Consider the following 19,185-nt stretch of genomic DNA (forward strand, 5'->3'; position numbering starts at 1 on the left):
CCTGTGCATCTGCGCAGTCTGGTCAGGATCCATACTGTTTGCTTTCAAAGCCTATTGCAATTACAGAAACTGTTAGCGAGCAGCATGGATCCTGTTGCAAATGCACTATGTTGGTTTTCTCATGGCGCTTATTTAGATGTATCAGAATAAGGATTATTAACATTCTCTTAAAATATATGTACATATTTAATACAAAGATAAGCACTGAACTCAACTGTGATGCACAAAGGCATTTAATGTACCACATGTGAGTGATACACTTTATGCACTATAATTTTAAACATATAAACATATAATCATATGAGCCGCGCCATGAGAAAACCAACATAGTGGGTATGCGACCAGCATGGATCCAGACCAGCCTGCGCATCCGCGCAGTCTGGTCAGGCTCCATGCTGTTCGCTTTTAAAGCCTATTGGAATTGGAGAAACTGTTAGCGAACAGCATGGATCCTGACCAGACTGCGCGGATGCGCAGGCTGGTCTGGATCCATGCTGGTCGCACACCCACTATGTTGGTTTTCCCATGGCACGGCTCATATAATCATTTGAAATTAAACAAATGCTATCAAATGACATACCAACGATGCAAGATTGGTGAAGATTGTCTTTAACTGTTTCCTATACTCCATAAACATAGCTTCATCCTCACCCTGAAACACACAAATTACTGTCCGTGTCTTGCTCATTATACACATGTCTACTTAAGTCCTACCTTTCAAGAATTTGTGAAAATATTATTCTGTATAATGTTGGACTACATAAAATATCTTATACAGTATACATGTATACTGCTACATTTAGTGTATTCATCATCAATTAACCTTTTACACTGCATAAATGGCAATACAAAATTAGCTACTTCATTTTTCTAATTTAAATTTTTGAACTGTTGTAACAGGTAAGGTATATACCTCATGTTCAAAATTGTACGACTCGTCAAATTTCATCTTCTTAATAAGGATGTACAATAGAGCCTGAAAATGGAAAGAAAAGTAGAAAATACCTAAGGATGCTAATAATTAACAATGCACTGTCTACTACACACAATCAAAGCTGTAAGTAAATATATCTACTCAACACTTAGTTTTTACTGCACATTCCATAGGATAAAATCATCGTAACTGTAAGATCAGCGATTTTTTTCCTTCTTTATAAAGTACCCTTAAAAGGACCTTTTCCCAATTGAAAAATGCAATCTTTTTTCCCAATTATCATCCAAAAATTCCCCAGATGACCAAATTAAGTTTGCATTTTGATGATTGCAGAAGGAAAACTTAGTTACATTGACATTCACCATGATTTAACCATTCAAACAGTTTGTTTGATGATATTTACTTGGAATTAAAGGAAGAAGCATTCTAAATGATGTTATTAATTAACTATAAAAATTCCCAATCTGCATAAAACCCCCGCTATTTTCCCCAATTTATCTGGTACCGGACCTCTTCCCAAAAGGGCAAAAAAAATCACTGAAGATAAAAATTTCCCTAATGACAAACACTTTAATTTTCTATATCATACCCTTTACCTACGTTGTTTTAAAGCATTTTTAGGGATAAAACTGTAAAACTGAATAATTTTCAATGTTGGAATTACAAAAATGTAAAGATTTAAACTGGAAGTACATATACTATCTAGTGTATCCATTACCTCAATATTTTCTCTCTGTTTGGGAGTAATCGGATCCATCTGTTTCAGCAGAGATATATAATCTGTGGTGAATGTAGCCACTGCTCCTGACACATCATCATCTTCATCACCAAGGAAACGGAACAGCAGGCTGACCTTGTTTTCTACAGCTACCAAAGTTTCTCCTGCCTTCTGGGCATCCACCTTAAGCAACCTGCAAAATTATGAATACATATATTTTGTTTTGATAAAAGTTCAAGAAGTATATCAGTTTCATAATAGTGGCAAGAAAATCTTTGAAGTATTCCTGGATGCATCACCACTACAATTCATCTATCACTACTCAATGCCTAACGGTATGACCTTGTCCATCTCTGCTATTATTACTTCATTTAGATTCTCTACCAGTACGGCCTTGTTTGTCCATCATTACACCTGGATTTTCTAATACTACTACCTTCTTCATCTATCACTACACCCTCATTACCTAACAGTATGATCTTGTTCAACTCTGCTTCTTTCACTACACTAGGATTCTCTACCAGTACAGCCTTGTTCATCTATCACTACACCTGGATCTATCACTACACCCTCATTACCAAACAGTAAGGCCTTGTTCACCTCTGCTACTATCACTACACATGGATTCTCTAAATTACTGCCTTGTTCATTAGGCACTACACCTGGATTCTCTACCAGTATTGCTTTATTCATGTATCACAACACCTTCAATATTTTCAAGTACTAACTTGTTCACTTATCACTACACTTCAATTCTCTAAAAGTACGACTTTCTCCATCAATCACTACACCTGGATTCTCTACCAGTATTGTTTTGTTTATGTATCACTACACTTGGATTCTCTAAAAGTACGGCCTTGTTCATCTATCACTACATTGTACTGACTTGTTATTTTAGCACTACACCTGGATTCTCTACTTGTACTGCCTCATCTAAAACTACAAAATGCTCAAGTTACACAGCCATGTATAGCTAACCACTTACTTTTGCCAGGAAGAAATCAACTGTACTCCCATACAATTAATTAACTTTGCCATCTTTGCCAGAAAATCTCCATCTTCATCCTGAAAATAAAATGTAATAGCACCTATGAATATTCAACATACAGTCGAGACTGTCTTAACGACCCCCTGAATTCAGCGACTCCCTGTCATATGCGACCCTATTTTATGCTCCGGACGCAATTTACTATTAAAAGAGTCTGAATTAAGCAACCCCCTGCCTTACGCGACAAGCGACTGTGAAATCAGGCTCCCGAATCGATATTTAGACCGTTTTCAGCGACTTTGAGACGCTCCCTCGCAAGATTTTACACGATAGAGTTGCCGTTCTTTATCTCGCGTGAAGTTGTTTGAGACGAGAACTTATTTGTTTACAAAAAATGGCTGATGAAAAACATAAAAAAGAACTGTTTTGACATTAGAACAGCATGTTAAGGCACTTGAATTGCTCGATTAGGGAAAACCAGCGTATAAAGTCGCTGAAGAATTCGGAGTCGGTGCATGAATTAACTTTATTCCTGGTGAAACAAAAATATGGCGGTATTTAACAGAAAACGACTAAGTAAACACAGATTAAAGATGCAGTCAATAATCGAATAAATGTCAATGAACAATTAGTACACAAAAACATAAATATCATAAACCTCAGTGTGTAAATAGTTCAAATGGAACATTTATATTTTACTGCTCCCCTTTATTTTCTTGCCAGATCATGAGCTTAAATTTGTTTTATCAAAATCATACGAATGATGCAAATTATTTGAAATTTATATTTTATCAATATGCAATTAAAGCAATAGTATTTAATCATTTTCCACTCCTACCTTAAAAGAGGCCAATATATAAGTATCCAATATTCATGTACTTTAATTGGAAAAATATATGAAACCAGCGTCATCATGTTAAGTGAGACTGTTTTAAGAGACTCCCTGTCATATGTGACCTTTTTCGCTGCTTCCCAAAGTCGGTCTCTTAAAACAGTCTCGACTGTAGTTCTATCAACACTTTCATACACCTTTAACAATACATAGAAATGTACACTTCCTATAACATTTTTGTTAATGTCTTTCAGGGTATAAAGGGAAGCTCAATCATAAGTACCTGGTAATAAGTTTAACATACAACAACATCAACATACAGAACTGTCTTTTATCATCAGTTTAAGCGATTTAATTATAGACCAAGTGTTTGAGTCTGAGACGCGAGTTATTCAAGTTGGGATGGTTTATAAAAGATCTTAGTATGTAGTATGAGGCTAGGTAAGTAGTATCACCCAAATTATCCTGCAAGAACACAGAACACAAACCTCTGAAAGGTTGAGTACTCCTACATTCTCCAACACGTCAGTAAATGACTCAACAAGTTTTGTTTTGGCGACTGGATCCATTCCTTTGCTGATGATTTCATGTATGCAGTCACAGGCACTCTCCCTCAGCAGAGGCATAGACATAAAGCGAATTATAACTGGTACAAACTTATCATTTGCTATGAGACCAATGTCTATCCAGGAGATATATTTACCAACCACGTCTAAACACATACACACTATCTCTGGTTGAGTGCTGCTGTATTCATTCTGTAAACCAAACAAAGAATTCACTAAAAAAAAGTTTAAAGGACAAAGTTCACTAACGCCTGGCCTACACAATTAGGAAAATTTTCAAATTCAGTATGATTAGAAAAAAATATACATTGTTAGCTACCAGAATGTTTATCTACTATAATGAATTTAGTTTTTTATAAACAAAATTATCATTTTGTTCAAAACATGTCACTGAATATTGCTGAAATCTCAGGATTTTGAGAAAATGAGCATTTTTTACCCTACTTAGATCACATGGGAATCTTTTTAGTAGTGAGCGCACTCAAGGACCACAAAAATATTTTGACCATTGGTCCAGTTTCTCTCTGAATTTATGGTCATTTTTTCATTGTGGTTGACAGCTGTGCTCAAAGTGAACATTTCAGATTTGTTTAAAAATTCGGTTAAAAACTGAGGGTTTCCCATATCAATGATGTTTAAAGTATTTTCTTTTATATTAATGTCAAATATTTTCTTTGGTGATGAATGAATTGTAAAATGTAAGTTTGATAAAACAATACTTCTTCATGAAAGAAAACATGTTCTTTACTGCATTTAGACTTTCACTTTTTAGGCCAATTTGGGGCAAAAGTGAACCTTCTCCTTTTAATAGCATTTTTTTTTCCTGTTTAACTTACATTAATACCTTGTACATGAACAAATGGTCAGTTATGTTTTTCTTAAGTTTGTCATTTAGAGGCAACAAATGACTTCAAAACTCAAAGCCCTAAAATTATGCTTGAAGAAAGGAAAGTCAACTTAAAAGACCACAGAATTGTCAAACATTTTTATGTTGTATTATAAAATGAAACAGGAATTTACCATAATCTGTAGCCATGATTCTGCCAACTGTAACACACTATGATCCCTCATTGCATCCTTAATTCTTGTGTTTCTATCTGTCTCCTGTAACACGCATGAATATTTTACATATAAAACACATAAAGCAAGCCGGACTTGAAAGGATTTTGATTTATTACTAACTAATTATTATCTACCAGTAATTCATACAAGACTAAATCAAGTACAGATTGCAAAAACCAAGTTTCAAAAGCTGTCTGACTGTTCCTGGGTTAACAGTGTCATTTGTGAAAGCTTGTTTGAAGTCGTGTTCTAAGCTTTCAAAGGTTACTTCAACTAAAACAGCTGGCATACCTGTGGTGTGTGAACTATTTCCCTGTCAACCACCTCAGAGTCAATCTGAAGCAGTATTCTCAGGTACATGTCTACAGCCAGGTGTCCAATGCTTAAACTCTGCAGTAGATCCGAGAAGAACCGCACCCATCGTACTGGATAGTCAATAACAAATGCAAGGGAGATAATCTGTGACACTTTGTTCCGCAGGAAACTCTTGTCTTGACGCTGACCCTACAATCAGACACCATATGCTTGATAGTAAAAATCAAAGGCCTGAAGGGCCTGAGTCGGCTAATGATTGATGTACTGACAGTATAGTCTATCAGTTTCAGTTTGTTTTTAGTTTTTTTCTTAAAATTTCATAACACAGCTCGATATTTACCCAAAATATTATATCCGGATACGATTACACTTTTCTCCAGTTTCAACAATATATTTTACAAATTGTGATGATACGGAGACATTTAGCAGCAATTGGCAGTATCTGACATTAAAGTTTACGGTTAAATTACCTCTTATTTAAATCTTTTCATAAAAAAGTTGTTTCGTTTCGTGAAAGCAGCCAAACATAGACGATCTACTTTCGATTTCAAAAACTACAAGAAAATACAATTTAATGTTTCGCCGATTTGTTTATTTCTCGAAAAATAAGAATTAAAATCATTTTTAATATCAGTAGTAACTAAACAAACCAGTAAGAGCTTCTTCTTCCGATAATTTATCCGTTTACTGACTGCAAAATTCAACCCACGCAAAGTTTATAGAAATCATACGATGCGTGTATACGTTCAATGTGGGAGAATTAAGGCTGATCGGCTATGTTACCTAAAGCACCAGACGATTCAGATTTTGTTTTTAAAAAAGCATTGTGTGCGTTTCTGTAATTTTATATACGTTTTTATACGCTTAGAAATTATTAGACATGCGTATTTGCATTATTTCTATACGTAATTTACGCTAATACGCATCTTATCTGGAGCCCTGTGGAACTATTTTTTGTCTTTCGCTGGATGTTACGCAAGCTTTGTAAGCCTGCGCAATTCTTAAAATGCACATTTATGCTTAATGAAATACATTCGAGTATTGCACAATTACAAGTCATAAATATGACAGATTACATTGTATATTGGTCATAGCAAAGGGAATTGACACAACTTAACTTCATTCATGCAGTGAACTATTTGAAATTTGAGAAATCTAATGGAACTACATCCCTTCACGTGTTATTCGGTCCATTTAGAGAATCGCTGAACAGCAATGACTCGTCAAAAGGCTTTCAGCCTTTAGCCAACTCAAAAACCTTGTCATAATAATTTATAAGTTACGTCTCACGACAATTTCACATTTATACTCTTCCATGTATTAACACTATCCACTGTATCACTTTGGCTTTCAAAACCTTGTGTGATTCAACCCAGATGTCAGCCCATGCATAAACTAGTGGTTAACCCTCACCGGTTACTTCGTATTGGAGCCACCATGTGACTTAAAACCCAACTAAACTATTGTTCAGCTACCGAAAACATTCTGTTATCTCTTGCATGAGTTAAATGACTTTTAGAGTTGCATATTTGTTCAAATAACAAGGACCATTGACGTAAACCTTTAGCCTGCTGAATTTCTAAAAAAGACTGGTCCATCTTTCAATTTGTGCAGTACCGCTTGTTTATCAAAGGGGTGTTCACTGAAAATTTACTGACTGAATAGCAAACAGTGCAGATCATGATCAGACTGCGGGGATGTGCAGGCTGATCTTGGTCTGCACTGGTCGCAAAGGCAGAATCATATGTCGCCAGCAGGCTAAAGGTTAAAATCAGTGGTATCTCCTTATATTAGGACTGAATCTTTTCAGTTCAGTTTTTTGTTTATATACAAGCTTATTTGTATAGTTTCAAGTAAATATAAAACAGCAATAAGGAGTTTAAGCTTGTTATGTAATACCTGAAGTTGAAGGAGCCTGGCTATCAAGTTTTTTACCAATGCATGTTCCTCTTGGTTACCTTCACCATACCTGAAACATTTTAAGTGGCTACTGTAAAATCATTAATATTCACAGGGGATTAATTTTCCTGGATTTCATGGCTGTATCAACCCAAGAAACTTAATCCTAACGAACAAGTAAAACTCCCATTCATTTTATCGTCAAACTTGAAACTAAGTATTCATATTCCTGAGAAATAGCCATTTTGCTTCATACTATGAAACTTTGGGCCCACATAATTAAATGATTTCACAGTAATAATTAATTCTCATATTCAACTCTAGTTTATTAAATCTAATCAAGTAAAATAATGAGAACTCTTAAGATAAATATTATGGTTTTTTTCTGAAACACAAGTTACCACAATGGAAGAACTTTTTCATTCCAAAGAAAATAAGAACAAGAGCTGTTCGTAAGACAACCAAGCTCGACTATTCGAAATATTGTCCCAGAAGCAGGAAAATATTACCCAAAAAGGTTAAATATCAAAAGAGTTTTAAGTTCAAAAGGGGGAATAATTTGACCAAAATGCATATCAGTTATGGGACTTGCTGCTATCAACTAGTTTTATAACCCCGAAGGCACATGTGAAGTTTCATTCAATATCTGCATTAGTTTTGGAGATAGAAACTTGCATGTAAAACTTTAACCAGAATTTTCAAAGTTCAAAAGGGGGCATAATTTGCCCAAAATACATGCCAGAGTTATGGGACTTGACCCAGTGAAGTTGGTAATTGATCTAGAAAAAGAAAAAATAAGTTTCAAATCTATATGCCTTTTAGTAATAGCTGTATCAGGGCTAGACACTAACTTTTTTCCAGTGGTGGTCCAAAGGACCAGCAGCTTTTGCAAACTGATGGTCCGACAGAATTTCAGGTGGTCCTACCTAGATGGATGGGTTTTTTTTAAGTTAACGCAACCAGTAACATATGAGACCCCCTCTTCTTTCATGGAGTACTTTTTACAAACACTGCAAAACATGTGATTTTTATATTATTATTTTGATAAACATCTGCCATTTAATTATTAAAAATAATTTTGAAAATCAAATTTAAAATAAAGATGTCAATAAAGATGATTTTTTCAGCAATTCATATTTTAAGTGGGTGGGGTTTGGTGCCTCTTCACGAAAAATGCTTCAAAATAAGAGATTTTTTGGCAACAGTTGTAATTTTTTCTTAAATGCAGACTTTTTATTGACTTTTCATTAAGATTGCACTAGAAAATCTCGTTAAAAATGTCTGAAAATCATGGCCATGAAAACGGGTGACAAATATGGAAAACGAAAGTAACATTAAATTCTTGATAAAATACGTGTTATAAATTTCTTTCTTTTTTTTTCATTATACCTATTGAATACTTATAATTTCTGCTTATTAAAAGCAAATTTATTTGTTTTTGCCCAAACAAAGCCTCGGTAATGATAATAAATTAAATAAAATGCTATAGATCGTAACGGCCGATCGGCTTATATAAACGTGTCAAGCACATAAAATAAATGAATTTCGTTATCCAATTTGTTGTTCAGTAATCGGCAAGACAACAATACAGCAGAAGCTGTATACCGCTAATTAACAAGTTGTACAAACACGATAATAGGCTGCATCTCGCATTGTTTATCAATTACTTTTAACTTTTGACCAAAATGACTGGCACTAAATACAAACCGCGAGATGACAATGTGTCAGTCGGCACGTGGCGTAATTGGCATATGTCAGTAGCTAAATTAATATACGACGCTCCGCCTACTGCCATACTTCCGCTTGGCGGCAAACAATATTTAAATTCACTGGGATTTTGATTGGCACAGGGGCAGAACTTTCGAACTCGAGACGAATCAAAGAAAATTTCCGCGGGACACGCCGACGCATGGGGCATTTTCTGTGCAAGTCAGATACGAGTTTTTCTCGATTTTTGCGAAAAACCTCTGGTCTACCGAACGCTGGATACTGTACTGATACCTCAATAGTTCGTAAATGAATACTTCAAGCAGATAGATAAGTTACCGTGTTCCGTTACCGGGTTTTAGTACCAGCGTTACATCCGGGCATTCCAAATTTCAAGAAAATATACACGGGGAAAACCAAATTCTATTTTCAAACTGCAGTACCGTGAACAATTCAATGTTTATTAATTTATTTTAAAAATGACTTGCATGTAATTTTCGGTGGTCCATCGGACCACACAGATTCAAGAAGTTAGTGGTCCTCCCTGAAAAGCACTGGTCTCGGACCAGCGGACCAGCGTTAGTGTCGAGCCCTGTGTATGTACTTGCACGCAAAACTTTAACCAGAATTTTCCAAGTCCAAAAGGGGACATAGTTTGGCCAAAATGAAGGTCAGAGTTATGGGACTTGCTGCTATCAACTAGTTTTATAACCCCGAAGACACATGTGAAGTTTCAAATCAATATCTGCATTAGTTTTGGAGATAAGAACTTGCATGTAAAACTTTAACCAAAATTTTCTAAGTCTAAAAGGGGGCATAATTTGCTCAAAAAACATGTCAGAGTTATGGGACTTGACCCAGTGAGGTTGGTAATTGATCTAGAAAATGAAAAAATAAGTTTCAAATCTATATGCCTTTTAGAAATAGCTGTATGTACTTGCACGCAAAACTTCAACCAGAATTTTCTAAGTCCAAAAGGGGGCATAATTTGGCCAAAATGAAGGTCAGAGTTATGGGACTTGCTGCTATCAACTAGATTTATAACCCCGAAGACACATGTGAAGTTTCAAATCAATATCTGCATTAGTTTTGGAGATAGTAACTTGCATGTAAAACTTTAACCAAAATTTTCTAAGTCTAAAAGGGGGCATAATTTGCTCAAAATACATGTCAGAGTTATGGGTCTTGACCAAGTGAGGTTGGTTATTGATCTAGAAAAAGAAAAAATAAGTTTCAAATCTATATGCCTTTTAGAAATAGCTGTATGCACTTGCACGCAAAACTTTACCCAGAATTTTCTAAGTAAAAAAGGGGGCATAATTTGGCCAAAATGAAAGTCAGAGTTATGGGACTTGCTGCTATCAACTAGTTTTATAACCTCTAAGACACATGTGAAGTTTCAAATCAGTATCTGCATTAGTTTTGGAGATAGTAACTTGCATGTAAAACTTTAACCAAAATTTTCTAAGTCCAAAAGGGGGCATAATTTGCTCAAAATACATGTCAGAGTTATGGGACTTGACCCAGAGAGGTTGGTAATTTACCTAGAAAAAGAAAAAATAAGTTTCAAAGCTATATGCCTTTAATTGATGGCTGTATGTACTTGCATGCAAAAACTTAACCAAGGTGTGACGCCGACGCCAGGGTGAGTAGAATAGCTAGACTATTCTTCGAATAATAGAGCTAATAAAATGTGTAACCGCAGTTAATCTCATTTAATACATTAAAACAACATGTGAGCCGCACCATGAGAAAACTAACAGTGCATTTGCGACCTGCATGAATCCAGACCAGCCTGCGCATCAGCGCAGTCTGGTCAGGATCCATGCTTTTCACTAACAGTTTCTAATTGCTATAGGCTTTGAAAGCGAACAGCATGGATCCAGACCAGCCTGCGCATCCACGCAGTCTGGTCTTGATCCATGCTGATCGCAAATGCACTATGTTGGTTTTCTCATGGTGTGGCTCATATAATGTAACAGTAACTGAATAGTGCAATGTCTTATTCTTACCTTGTTCTGAGATAATACTCTATCACTTGCAGGCAGAAGAACTTCACATGGTCATTGCTGCAAGGACAAAAAATTGTTATCGTACATTCTGAGAACATTGCTGTCAAAATCTCTCCAATAATACAGAAAATTGATACGTCCTCAGCTTAAACAATGAATGCTCCTTGATGATATCCTTTCACTGGCTTTTCTAGATGTACTTATACTGTACATTATCTAATTTTTTCTTAAGAAAAGGAATACATCACAAATTGTTACAAAATATGACAGATTGCCTGCACTTACGAACAAACTGTATGAGACTTAAGGTATTAGATCACTAATAGAAAACCTCCTTTTTGAAGAGTATTCAATTCCTACCATAAACCTACTTTTACTGCAATTCTTAGCGGGGCGTAGGTTCAAGCCCTACTGGGACCAATTTTTTTTTCCCTTATTTTCCTTTTTTTCTAGTAAGTTTTTACTTCTTTCAAGACTTAGAATTGATTTCTTGTACAACAAGAGCACCGCCTTGCGGGTGCTGACGCTCATCTGATTTTTTTTGTGTAATAGAAATATTGTCCTACCCATGATTTTCTAAGTCTAAAAAGGGCCATCACTCTTGCAAAAAGCAGGATAGAGTTATGTTTCTTGATGTACAGTGTCCACTTATGATGGTGAAAAACTGTTGCAAGTTTTAAAGCAATAGCTTTGATAGTTTATGAGAAAAGTTGACTTAAACATAATATTCAACCATTTTTCTAAGTCCAAAAGGGGCAATAATTATTGCAAAAAGCAAAATGGAGTTATGTTGCTTGCTGTACAGGGTCAGCTTATGATGGTGAACAAGAGTTGCAAGTTTTAAAGCAATAGCTTTGATAGTTTAAGAGAAAAAGTTGACCTAAACATAAAACTTAACCAAGAAATCTGATATTTTCTAAGTCCAAAAGGGGCCATAAATCTTGCAAAAAGCAGGATGGAGTTATGTTTCTTGCTGTACAGGGTCAGCTTATGATGGTGAACAAGTGTTTCAAGTTTTAAAGGAATAGCTTTGATAGTTTAGGATAAAAGCTGACCTAAACATAAAACTTAACCAAGAAAACTGATTTTCTAAGTCCAAAAGGGGCAATAATTCTTGCAAAAAGCAAGATGGAGTTATGTTTCTTGATGTACAGGGTCTGCTTATGATGGTGAACAAGTATTCCAAGTTTCAAAGCAAAAGCTTTGATAGTTTAGGAGAAAAGTTGACCTAAACATAAAACTTAACCAAGAAATCTGATATTTTCTAAGTACAAAAGGGGCCATAAATCTTGCAAAAAGCAAGATGGAGTTATGTTTCTTGCTATACAGGGTCAGCTTATGATGGTGAACAAGTATTCCAAGTTTCAAAGCAATAGCTTTGATAGTTTAGGAGAAAAGCTGACCTAAACATAAAACTTAACCAGGCAACGCCGACGCACGCCGACGCCGACGCCGACAACCGCTCAAGTGATGACAATAACTCATCATTTTTTTTCAAAAAATCAGATGAGCTAAAAATGGAAAAAGACGAATCTTATAAGCGATTTCTTGGTGTTCAAAGTGAATTTACTACTTAAACAGAAGGGGTAGAGTTACACATCTTTGAAAATATTGAGTTACATGCGGTGAAAGTTCTCTATTTTGCTTTCACTCTTAGATCATATATTGTGGAAGAAATTTAGGTAGGTTTTACGTCTGCCCTAAGGTTATTTTTAAATGGAGTAAGCAAAATTCAAAACAGAAACACCGCATTCGACCTAATTTTTTCAATGTTGAAGTATGAATTCTGTCTCATTAAATCCGTTTACTTGAAGCACCATAGAAAAAATGATATTGACATTTTTATTTTGTGTTTTATAATTGTTTACCAATAGTTTGATGTTTCTTTTATTAAAATTAATGGTAAAATGAGTTCTCTGCAAACATTTTTGATAGTGGCTATCACTTTGAAATTTGTCTCTACCTGAGCTTGAGGAGATACCATAAGTTATACAAAATTTATAAAAAACGGCATGGTAAAAGTTGTTTAAAAATTGCAAAATAGTGCAAAACACGGTTACTTTTCAGAATATACCAAGCAAAGGCCATTTTGTAAACATTACTATTAGTGCTCTAATACCTTAAGCCTGCTTGTGTTAAGTGATTTTGCCTTTCCGACCAGTGCAAGATTAGACTGCAGGCTATTCAGTCAGTAAATTTTCAGTGAACACCCCTTTGAATAATAAGTGGTGCTGTCAAAACTGAATGACGGACCAGTCCATTTTAGAAATTCAGCAGGGTAAAGGTTAAAAACATAAGCAGTTGCTGTGTTGTATAAAGGTTACCCTTCATAAGATCCGCTTGTGAGAGCCTGCGCTGTCAGCTTCCAACCATCTGATGAGGCTTTCAACTGCTCAAAATACTGTAATGCCTGCAAAATATACAAATATTTAAAATCAGTTGAATCCATATATTCAACACCACATGAAAATTACATTATCCCTCAAGGACAAAACTATTTAAAGCATTTTGTTTGATAAATGTGTGACACCAGTACTAATGTGAAATGTCAGACACAAATATTATAATTTATAAAATGAGATCCCCTAGTATTTTATCAACAGGCCAAATACAGTACAATTTGTATTAAGGGACTGTCTAAGGAAAGGGAAAAAAGTGATCTCAACACAACCGGTCTCTTAATGAAACATAATTTTTACAATATATAAAGGAACTGAAAAATTGATCTCTAAATACAAGTGGTCTCTCGAGCAAGTCTGACTGTACATACCCTTGTCTGTTCTATGCGACTGGCCAGTGACTGCAGTCCCTGTAGTGCTTCGTCATCCATCGTATATATGTAAGACTGTGTAGGATAAAAATCTACACACCATGCTGCAGCAAAAATAATGATACATATTTAATTTTCAGACATAATTCCTTGAAAAAGAACAAGAGCTGTCAGTGGACAGTGTGCTTGACTATTCTCAGACAGTGCTTGATAGTATAATATAAGCCATGAGTAATTTAACATTACAATAAGCATATTCTAAGTCGAATGATAATTCAGTCAAAATGCTTGATAGAGTTGCCTCCTCCTTTTTACAGACTGGGGTCATGATGGTAAACAAGTATGCAAAATATCAAAGCAATATCTCAATGGACTTTGAAAATATTTGGGGTGGTACGCAAACTTTAATATTACAATAAGCATATTCTAAGCTGAAAAGGGGCCATAATTCAGTCAAAATGCTTGATAGAGTTGCCTCCTCCTTTTTACAGACTGGAGTCATGATGGTTAACAAGTATGCAAAATATCAAAGCAATATCTCAATGGACTTTGAAAATATTTGGGCTGGTACGCAAACTTTAACGTAGTGTGATACCCACGCTGATGGCAACGCTCACGCTCACACCGACGCCGGGGCGAGTAGGATAGCTCCCCTATTCTTCGAATAGTCGAGCTAAAAACAATCAATACCTGAAATGCAAATAACATTACTTATTTTATGCCTTTTTTAGATACATGTAACCCAGTCGATAAAAATCATTTTTAATGAATTTCCAAACACTAAAGCAGGTTGAATCTATCTAGCAGGTATTGTTGAAAAAGACTTAATGCAGCTACAAGTCTAGAAAACTCAACTAACACAATAGTTTAATATACTCAACCATCAGAAGAAAAGGTGAGCCACTGCTATAAAGGCCTGGCAGTGAGCCACTCAAATTGATATGTAAAGTTATTCCCACAGGATTACGAGTATTCTTCATTTTCTGGGGCCTGTTTCACTGAAGTTCATGTTTCATCATAAGTTGTTTCTTAAGTATGAACTTTGAACCCCCCTCCCCCAAAGATATTACTCATATCATTGAAAAAGGGTGCCATTAATTCAATTTATGGATAAATCAATCTTATATATGTGCATTTCAAACTCTCAGAATAGCTAAAGTGTAAAAATGAAACTACTTAAAATGTTTGTGAAACACCTTCCTCCTAACTTCTTACTTTATACTAAGTAGGCTTTGTGAAACAGACCCTAGGTTTCCAGGCTGTCTGACTTTTGGGCTATAACCATTTTATTTTGCCTCCAGGCCACTGAAAATTTGGATGTAACTAAAAAGATCTTCTTTAGGTATTTACTATTACCCCACAAAGCCATATAGGTGAAGTGTTTTCCCAAATATTTTGGGAGCACAAAAAGGCAAATTTGAAAGATTATAACACCGTAGACACATGCTCTCTGAAAATTACTGATAGAATAAAATTATGAAGTCCAAAGGGATCAACTCTGAAACAAGAAGCTGCATTTTCATAATGGAAAATCATGCCCCCTTGCCCAGGTGTATGCCTTATGATGTTATCATTCCTAACGCAAGAGACCTTTTTAAATATGAATACAATTTACAAAAAAGTTCATTTGATATTCTAAAATTGGCTTAGAATAGAAAGAAATCAAGTTCTCAGCGATAAATCACAAAAACCATAAACTATTAAAAGTACTTCACAGTCCATTTATATATATTAAAATTAATGTGTATTGCACTGGTTTTGAACTGAATACATGTCAATAGCAGTGGCATCACATGGAATAAACATGTTCCTTTGATCCCACTAGAGTCAACATGCATTAATCAAAAGAAAAAGCTTTTCATCTACTGATGAAGATGTCAAAAATGAAACCAATTATACCTTACCCATGCAATTTGCTGGTACCCATTTACAGCTGGGTTGTTAAGGCTTTGCCCAAGGAAATACTACAATGGGCGTAATCAGGACTTGAACCCGGGGCCTTCAACTCTGTAGGAAAACATCTTAGCCTTCTTAGTCTTAACAAGTATGTCCATAAGTTAATTAATGTAATATAAATCTTTGTGGCTTGACGCACAGAAAATATTTACATCCCTATAAAGGGTTAGTTAACCTTTAGCCTGCTAAACTGCTAAAATGGACTGGTCCATTTTCAGTGTGGGCAATACCATTTATCATTTGAAGGGGTATTCACTGAAAATTTACTGACTGAATAGCGAACAGTGCAGACCATGATCAGCCTGAGCCTGCACGGATGATCTTGGTCTGCACAAGTCGCAAAGGCAGAATCACTCGCCACCAGTGGCTAAAGGTTAAAGAAGATAGATAGAATCCTAACTGCTTAGTTTTAGTTTTCAAAATAAAAGTGTCAAAAACAACAATCGCCTTCACACTTTTCAGGAAATTTTACAGGTCATACAAATCTATCACGACTGTAACTCAAGTAAATGAAGTGTGGATAACAAAAACAATAGGCACGACTTTCACGGCATGATCATTGAGCGACTAAGGAAAATAATCGGCATGACTGTCCTGGAAATAAAAATGGTCATGCGGATAAAGAAAACAATCGGCATGACCGTCATGCCTCGGCCTTCTGAAAATATGTAAAGAACTGTACATGATCAGATTTTCCCATCGGACTGGCATTGTCTACATTCATATTTGTACCTGACTGAGTGCAATGATTCCATTGGAACATCATTTCTAAATAATATCCATATTTTGATCACACTTATCAACTGAATTTATTCATAATTTCGTGTCTTTTTCATCAGTACATTAACATTTTTATCTGTAGTTGTTTGTGATCAACTTGTTATATATAAGCACTCTCTTTCTGCCTATTTCATCATCATTACCTTTAATAAACAGCCAAAATTTCAGTTTTCCGAGCCACGTTTCGTCATTTTCAGTTTAACCGGAAGTTACCGGTTTCAGACTGGTTTGTTTGTTGACTTCGTACCAAAACAAATTCGACCCTTTATCTCCCCATAAAGGTAAAGGTAAGTTTATTTACCGTTGCTTGGTGAAACAATTAACATAAGCTCTTTGGAGCTTTTCTGCGACCCTATATTAAGAACAGTTAAAACCAATTATACCTCACCTCACCCCCAGCAAATTTTTTGCTGGTACCCATTTACAGCTGAGTCGACTGAGGCAATCGTGATAAAGTGCCTTGCCCAAGGACACACCACAATGGGAGTAGCCAGGATTCGAACCAGGGGCCTTCACCTCCGTAGGAAAGCGTCTTAGCCCTCTCGACCAATGCGTCCCATCAATTACTTTCGCCGTATTCTACTGAAATTCTACTCGTTATCTGAATATGAAAAAAACGAACAAAACCAAGTCCTTCACTGACATAAGAAAAATATCTTTTAGCTTTTCTTTTAGGCCTAAAAAAATCTTTGTTTCCGGTAACATGCTCCAAAAATTAGGGTAGGTACTAGGTAGGTCAGAGGGGCTGGTGCGGGGAGGGGGGATTCTTTTTTATTTAGTGAGACTTTTCGGAAATTATTTTTATGTCAAAAAATGAATACAAATAAGGAGATTATGCCTTTAGAGCATCAGTAAGTTGATTTCTACATCACTGACCATGTTTAAAGCATAAAAAGTGAAGTTTTGCAGCTTTTTGTTAAATATTCTCCAAGGCATGTAGGATCGGGCCAAAAAATTAGGGTATGTCGGGATACCGGAAACAAACAATTTTTTTTACGCCTTACCGTGGGTGGTAGCATGCATTTTAAGTCAGTGTTTTCTGGTCCTTTGGGATCATGGAGCACCTTCCGAGCACGGTAGGCTCCACGCGTTTATACTACAACAATATATCTATATTGCTAGACAGATCAGTGTAACAGACTACCGAGCACGCAAACCTTTATGTGGCCCAAATGGGCTGTATCTGGGCACGTACGTACCATATCCCATATAGGACCAATAATGGTAAGTATTTGCCCACATCCAGCCTCAAAAAGTAACCCATGTACAATGTCTGCTTGTTTGTCCATTGTTCGGATTCAGTAAAGCCTTTGACAAAGTCGGCCATCATCTTCTTCTATATTAATTGGTAAGCAAACAAAACATCCTCTTAAGGTTAGAAAAGTGGTACTTTCCAAACACGTCCGACAATTGTATGGTTGATCACCTTTATCTTTACGGTAGTGACGTTTTAAATTATGTAAGCGAGCACACTTCCAGTCGCATCCCTTCCACGTGCAACAAAAAGGTTTTTCACCTGTGCTGTCCGTTAGTGATATTTTAGATGAGACTTTCTTGTATAAGACTTTGTACATCCTGTATGTAAACACTCATGGATTTTTTGGCCACAAGTTCGTGGTTCAAATGTCCTAGGTTTGGGCTTATTAGCTGCGTCACTGATGTTCTGCTGCTATGTAAAACCAACCTGATGCCGCGACGAAGCATGTGTCAGGGAAGGTGGTAATTGTGTCATGTGACCGTGTTGACGAAGTTTTGGCATTTGACAGTGGTGCTGCTTAAACTATGATGCTATATATGGTATGGGTATGCCACAAGAAATGAATGCTGATATGACTGATGGGGTGCTTTCGTTATTTGTTGTATGTGAGGCATGGCTGGTACATCATTTTCATTATTGTCTACATAGAGATCCGAGAACGACGATGGCGCTGTCATGGAAAGTGGTAAGTGTGTCATATGACCCTGCTGATGAAATTTTGGCATTTGATCTTGATACATAGAGCTCTGCTGAAACTGTGATGTTGTATGGTATGGGGATGGAGGAGATGAATAATGATTTGGCATATGGGGCGTTGTTCCTATCTGCTGTGGTTGAGGCAAGTTTGATACATAATTTGGACAATTTTCCGGGAATAAAGGCGAGGATAATTGGTCAGAAATATTCAAATTCTAATGCATCTGTAGTTGCGATGGCTGGCGATTGCACACTTGACTTATTCACGCCGCTGTTGAAACTGCAGCGTTCGCACTAGTACTCGAAATGTGTATAAATTCCTCATGGCTAAAGTTTACTCCGCTAGGTGGAAATGTATTAGAAACGAAATCACAAATCTACAATGCTGTGTCGGTAGTGTTGGAGTAACTGGTCTGAGATGCTGCACCGGTCTACAATGCTGTATCGACCGGTACTTGTTGGTAATTATGTTCAAGGGCCATATTGATAATTCCGAAGTACCTTGGCCGATTTTGCTAGTTATCGAACTTTGCCGAGGCCTTATGGTCAAACACATTTTGTTCAAGTTTGATGAAGATCGGATGAGAAATGTTCGACTTGGCGTGCGGACAAGCTTTGTGACAGACAGGCACACAGGCAGGAGTAAATCAATATGATGGGAGACATAATAACTATCTTACACTGTAGAAACA

The 19,185-nt window shown here is 36.2% G+C and overlaps 1 protein-coding gene across 2 annotated transcripts in view; it reads right to left on the reverse strand.

Moving 5' to 3' along the window:
• The window catches only part of LOC123530525 (exportin-T-like), a 36,239-nt gene extending 19,409 nt beyond the window's left edge, over positions 1 to 16,830 (reverse strand). The window contains exons 1-12 of one of the 2 annotated variants that reach the window (XM_053521168.1): positions 16,683 to 16,830; positions 13,804 to 13,907; positions 13,358 to 13,443; positions 11,034 to 11,090; positions 7,315 to 7,384; positions 5,392 to 5,604; positions 5,059 to 5,142; positions 3,961 to 4,230; positions 2,638 to 2,717; positions 1,653 to 1,845; positions 914 to 976; positions 581 to 652 (exon numbers count right to left, since the gene is read on the reverse strand). In XM_053521168.1, the coding sequence (XP_053377143.1) occupies positions 581 to 652; positions 914 to 976; positions 1,653 to 1,845; positions 2,638 to 2,717; positions 3,961 to 4,230; positions 5,059 to 5,142; positions 5,392 to 5,604; positions 7,315 to 7,384; positions 11,034 to 11,090; positions 13,358 to 13,443; positions 13,804 to 13,863 (1,248 nt within the window). In that variant the 5' untranslated portion in view covers positions 13,864 to 13,907; positions 16,683 to 16,830. Of the gene's footprint in view, positions 1 to 580; positions 653 to 913; positions 977 to 1,652; positions 1,846 to 2,637; positions 2,718 to 3,960; positions 4,231 to 5,058; positions 5,143 to 5,391; positions 5,605 to 7,314; positions 7,385 to 11,033; positions 11,091 to 13,357; positions 13,444 to 13,803; positions 13,908 to 16,491; positions 16,648 to 16,682 lie in introns of those variants that run through there. The other variant, XM_053521167.1, reaches the window with a different exon arrangement.
• Positions 16,831 to 19,185: the final 2,355 nt, after the last annotated feature.

Source organism: Mercenaria mercenaria, chromosome 13, assembly GCF_021730395.1.
Source record: "Mercenaria mercenaria strain notata chromosome 13, MADL_Memer_1, whole genome shotgun sequence".
Classification (NCBI taxonomy): domain Eukaryota; kingdom Metazoa; phylum Mollusca; class Bivalvia; order Venerida; family Veneridae; genus Mercenaria; species Mercenaria mercenaria.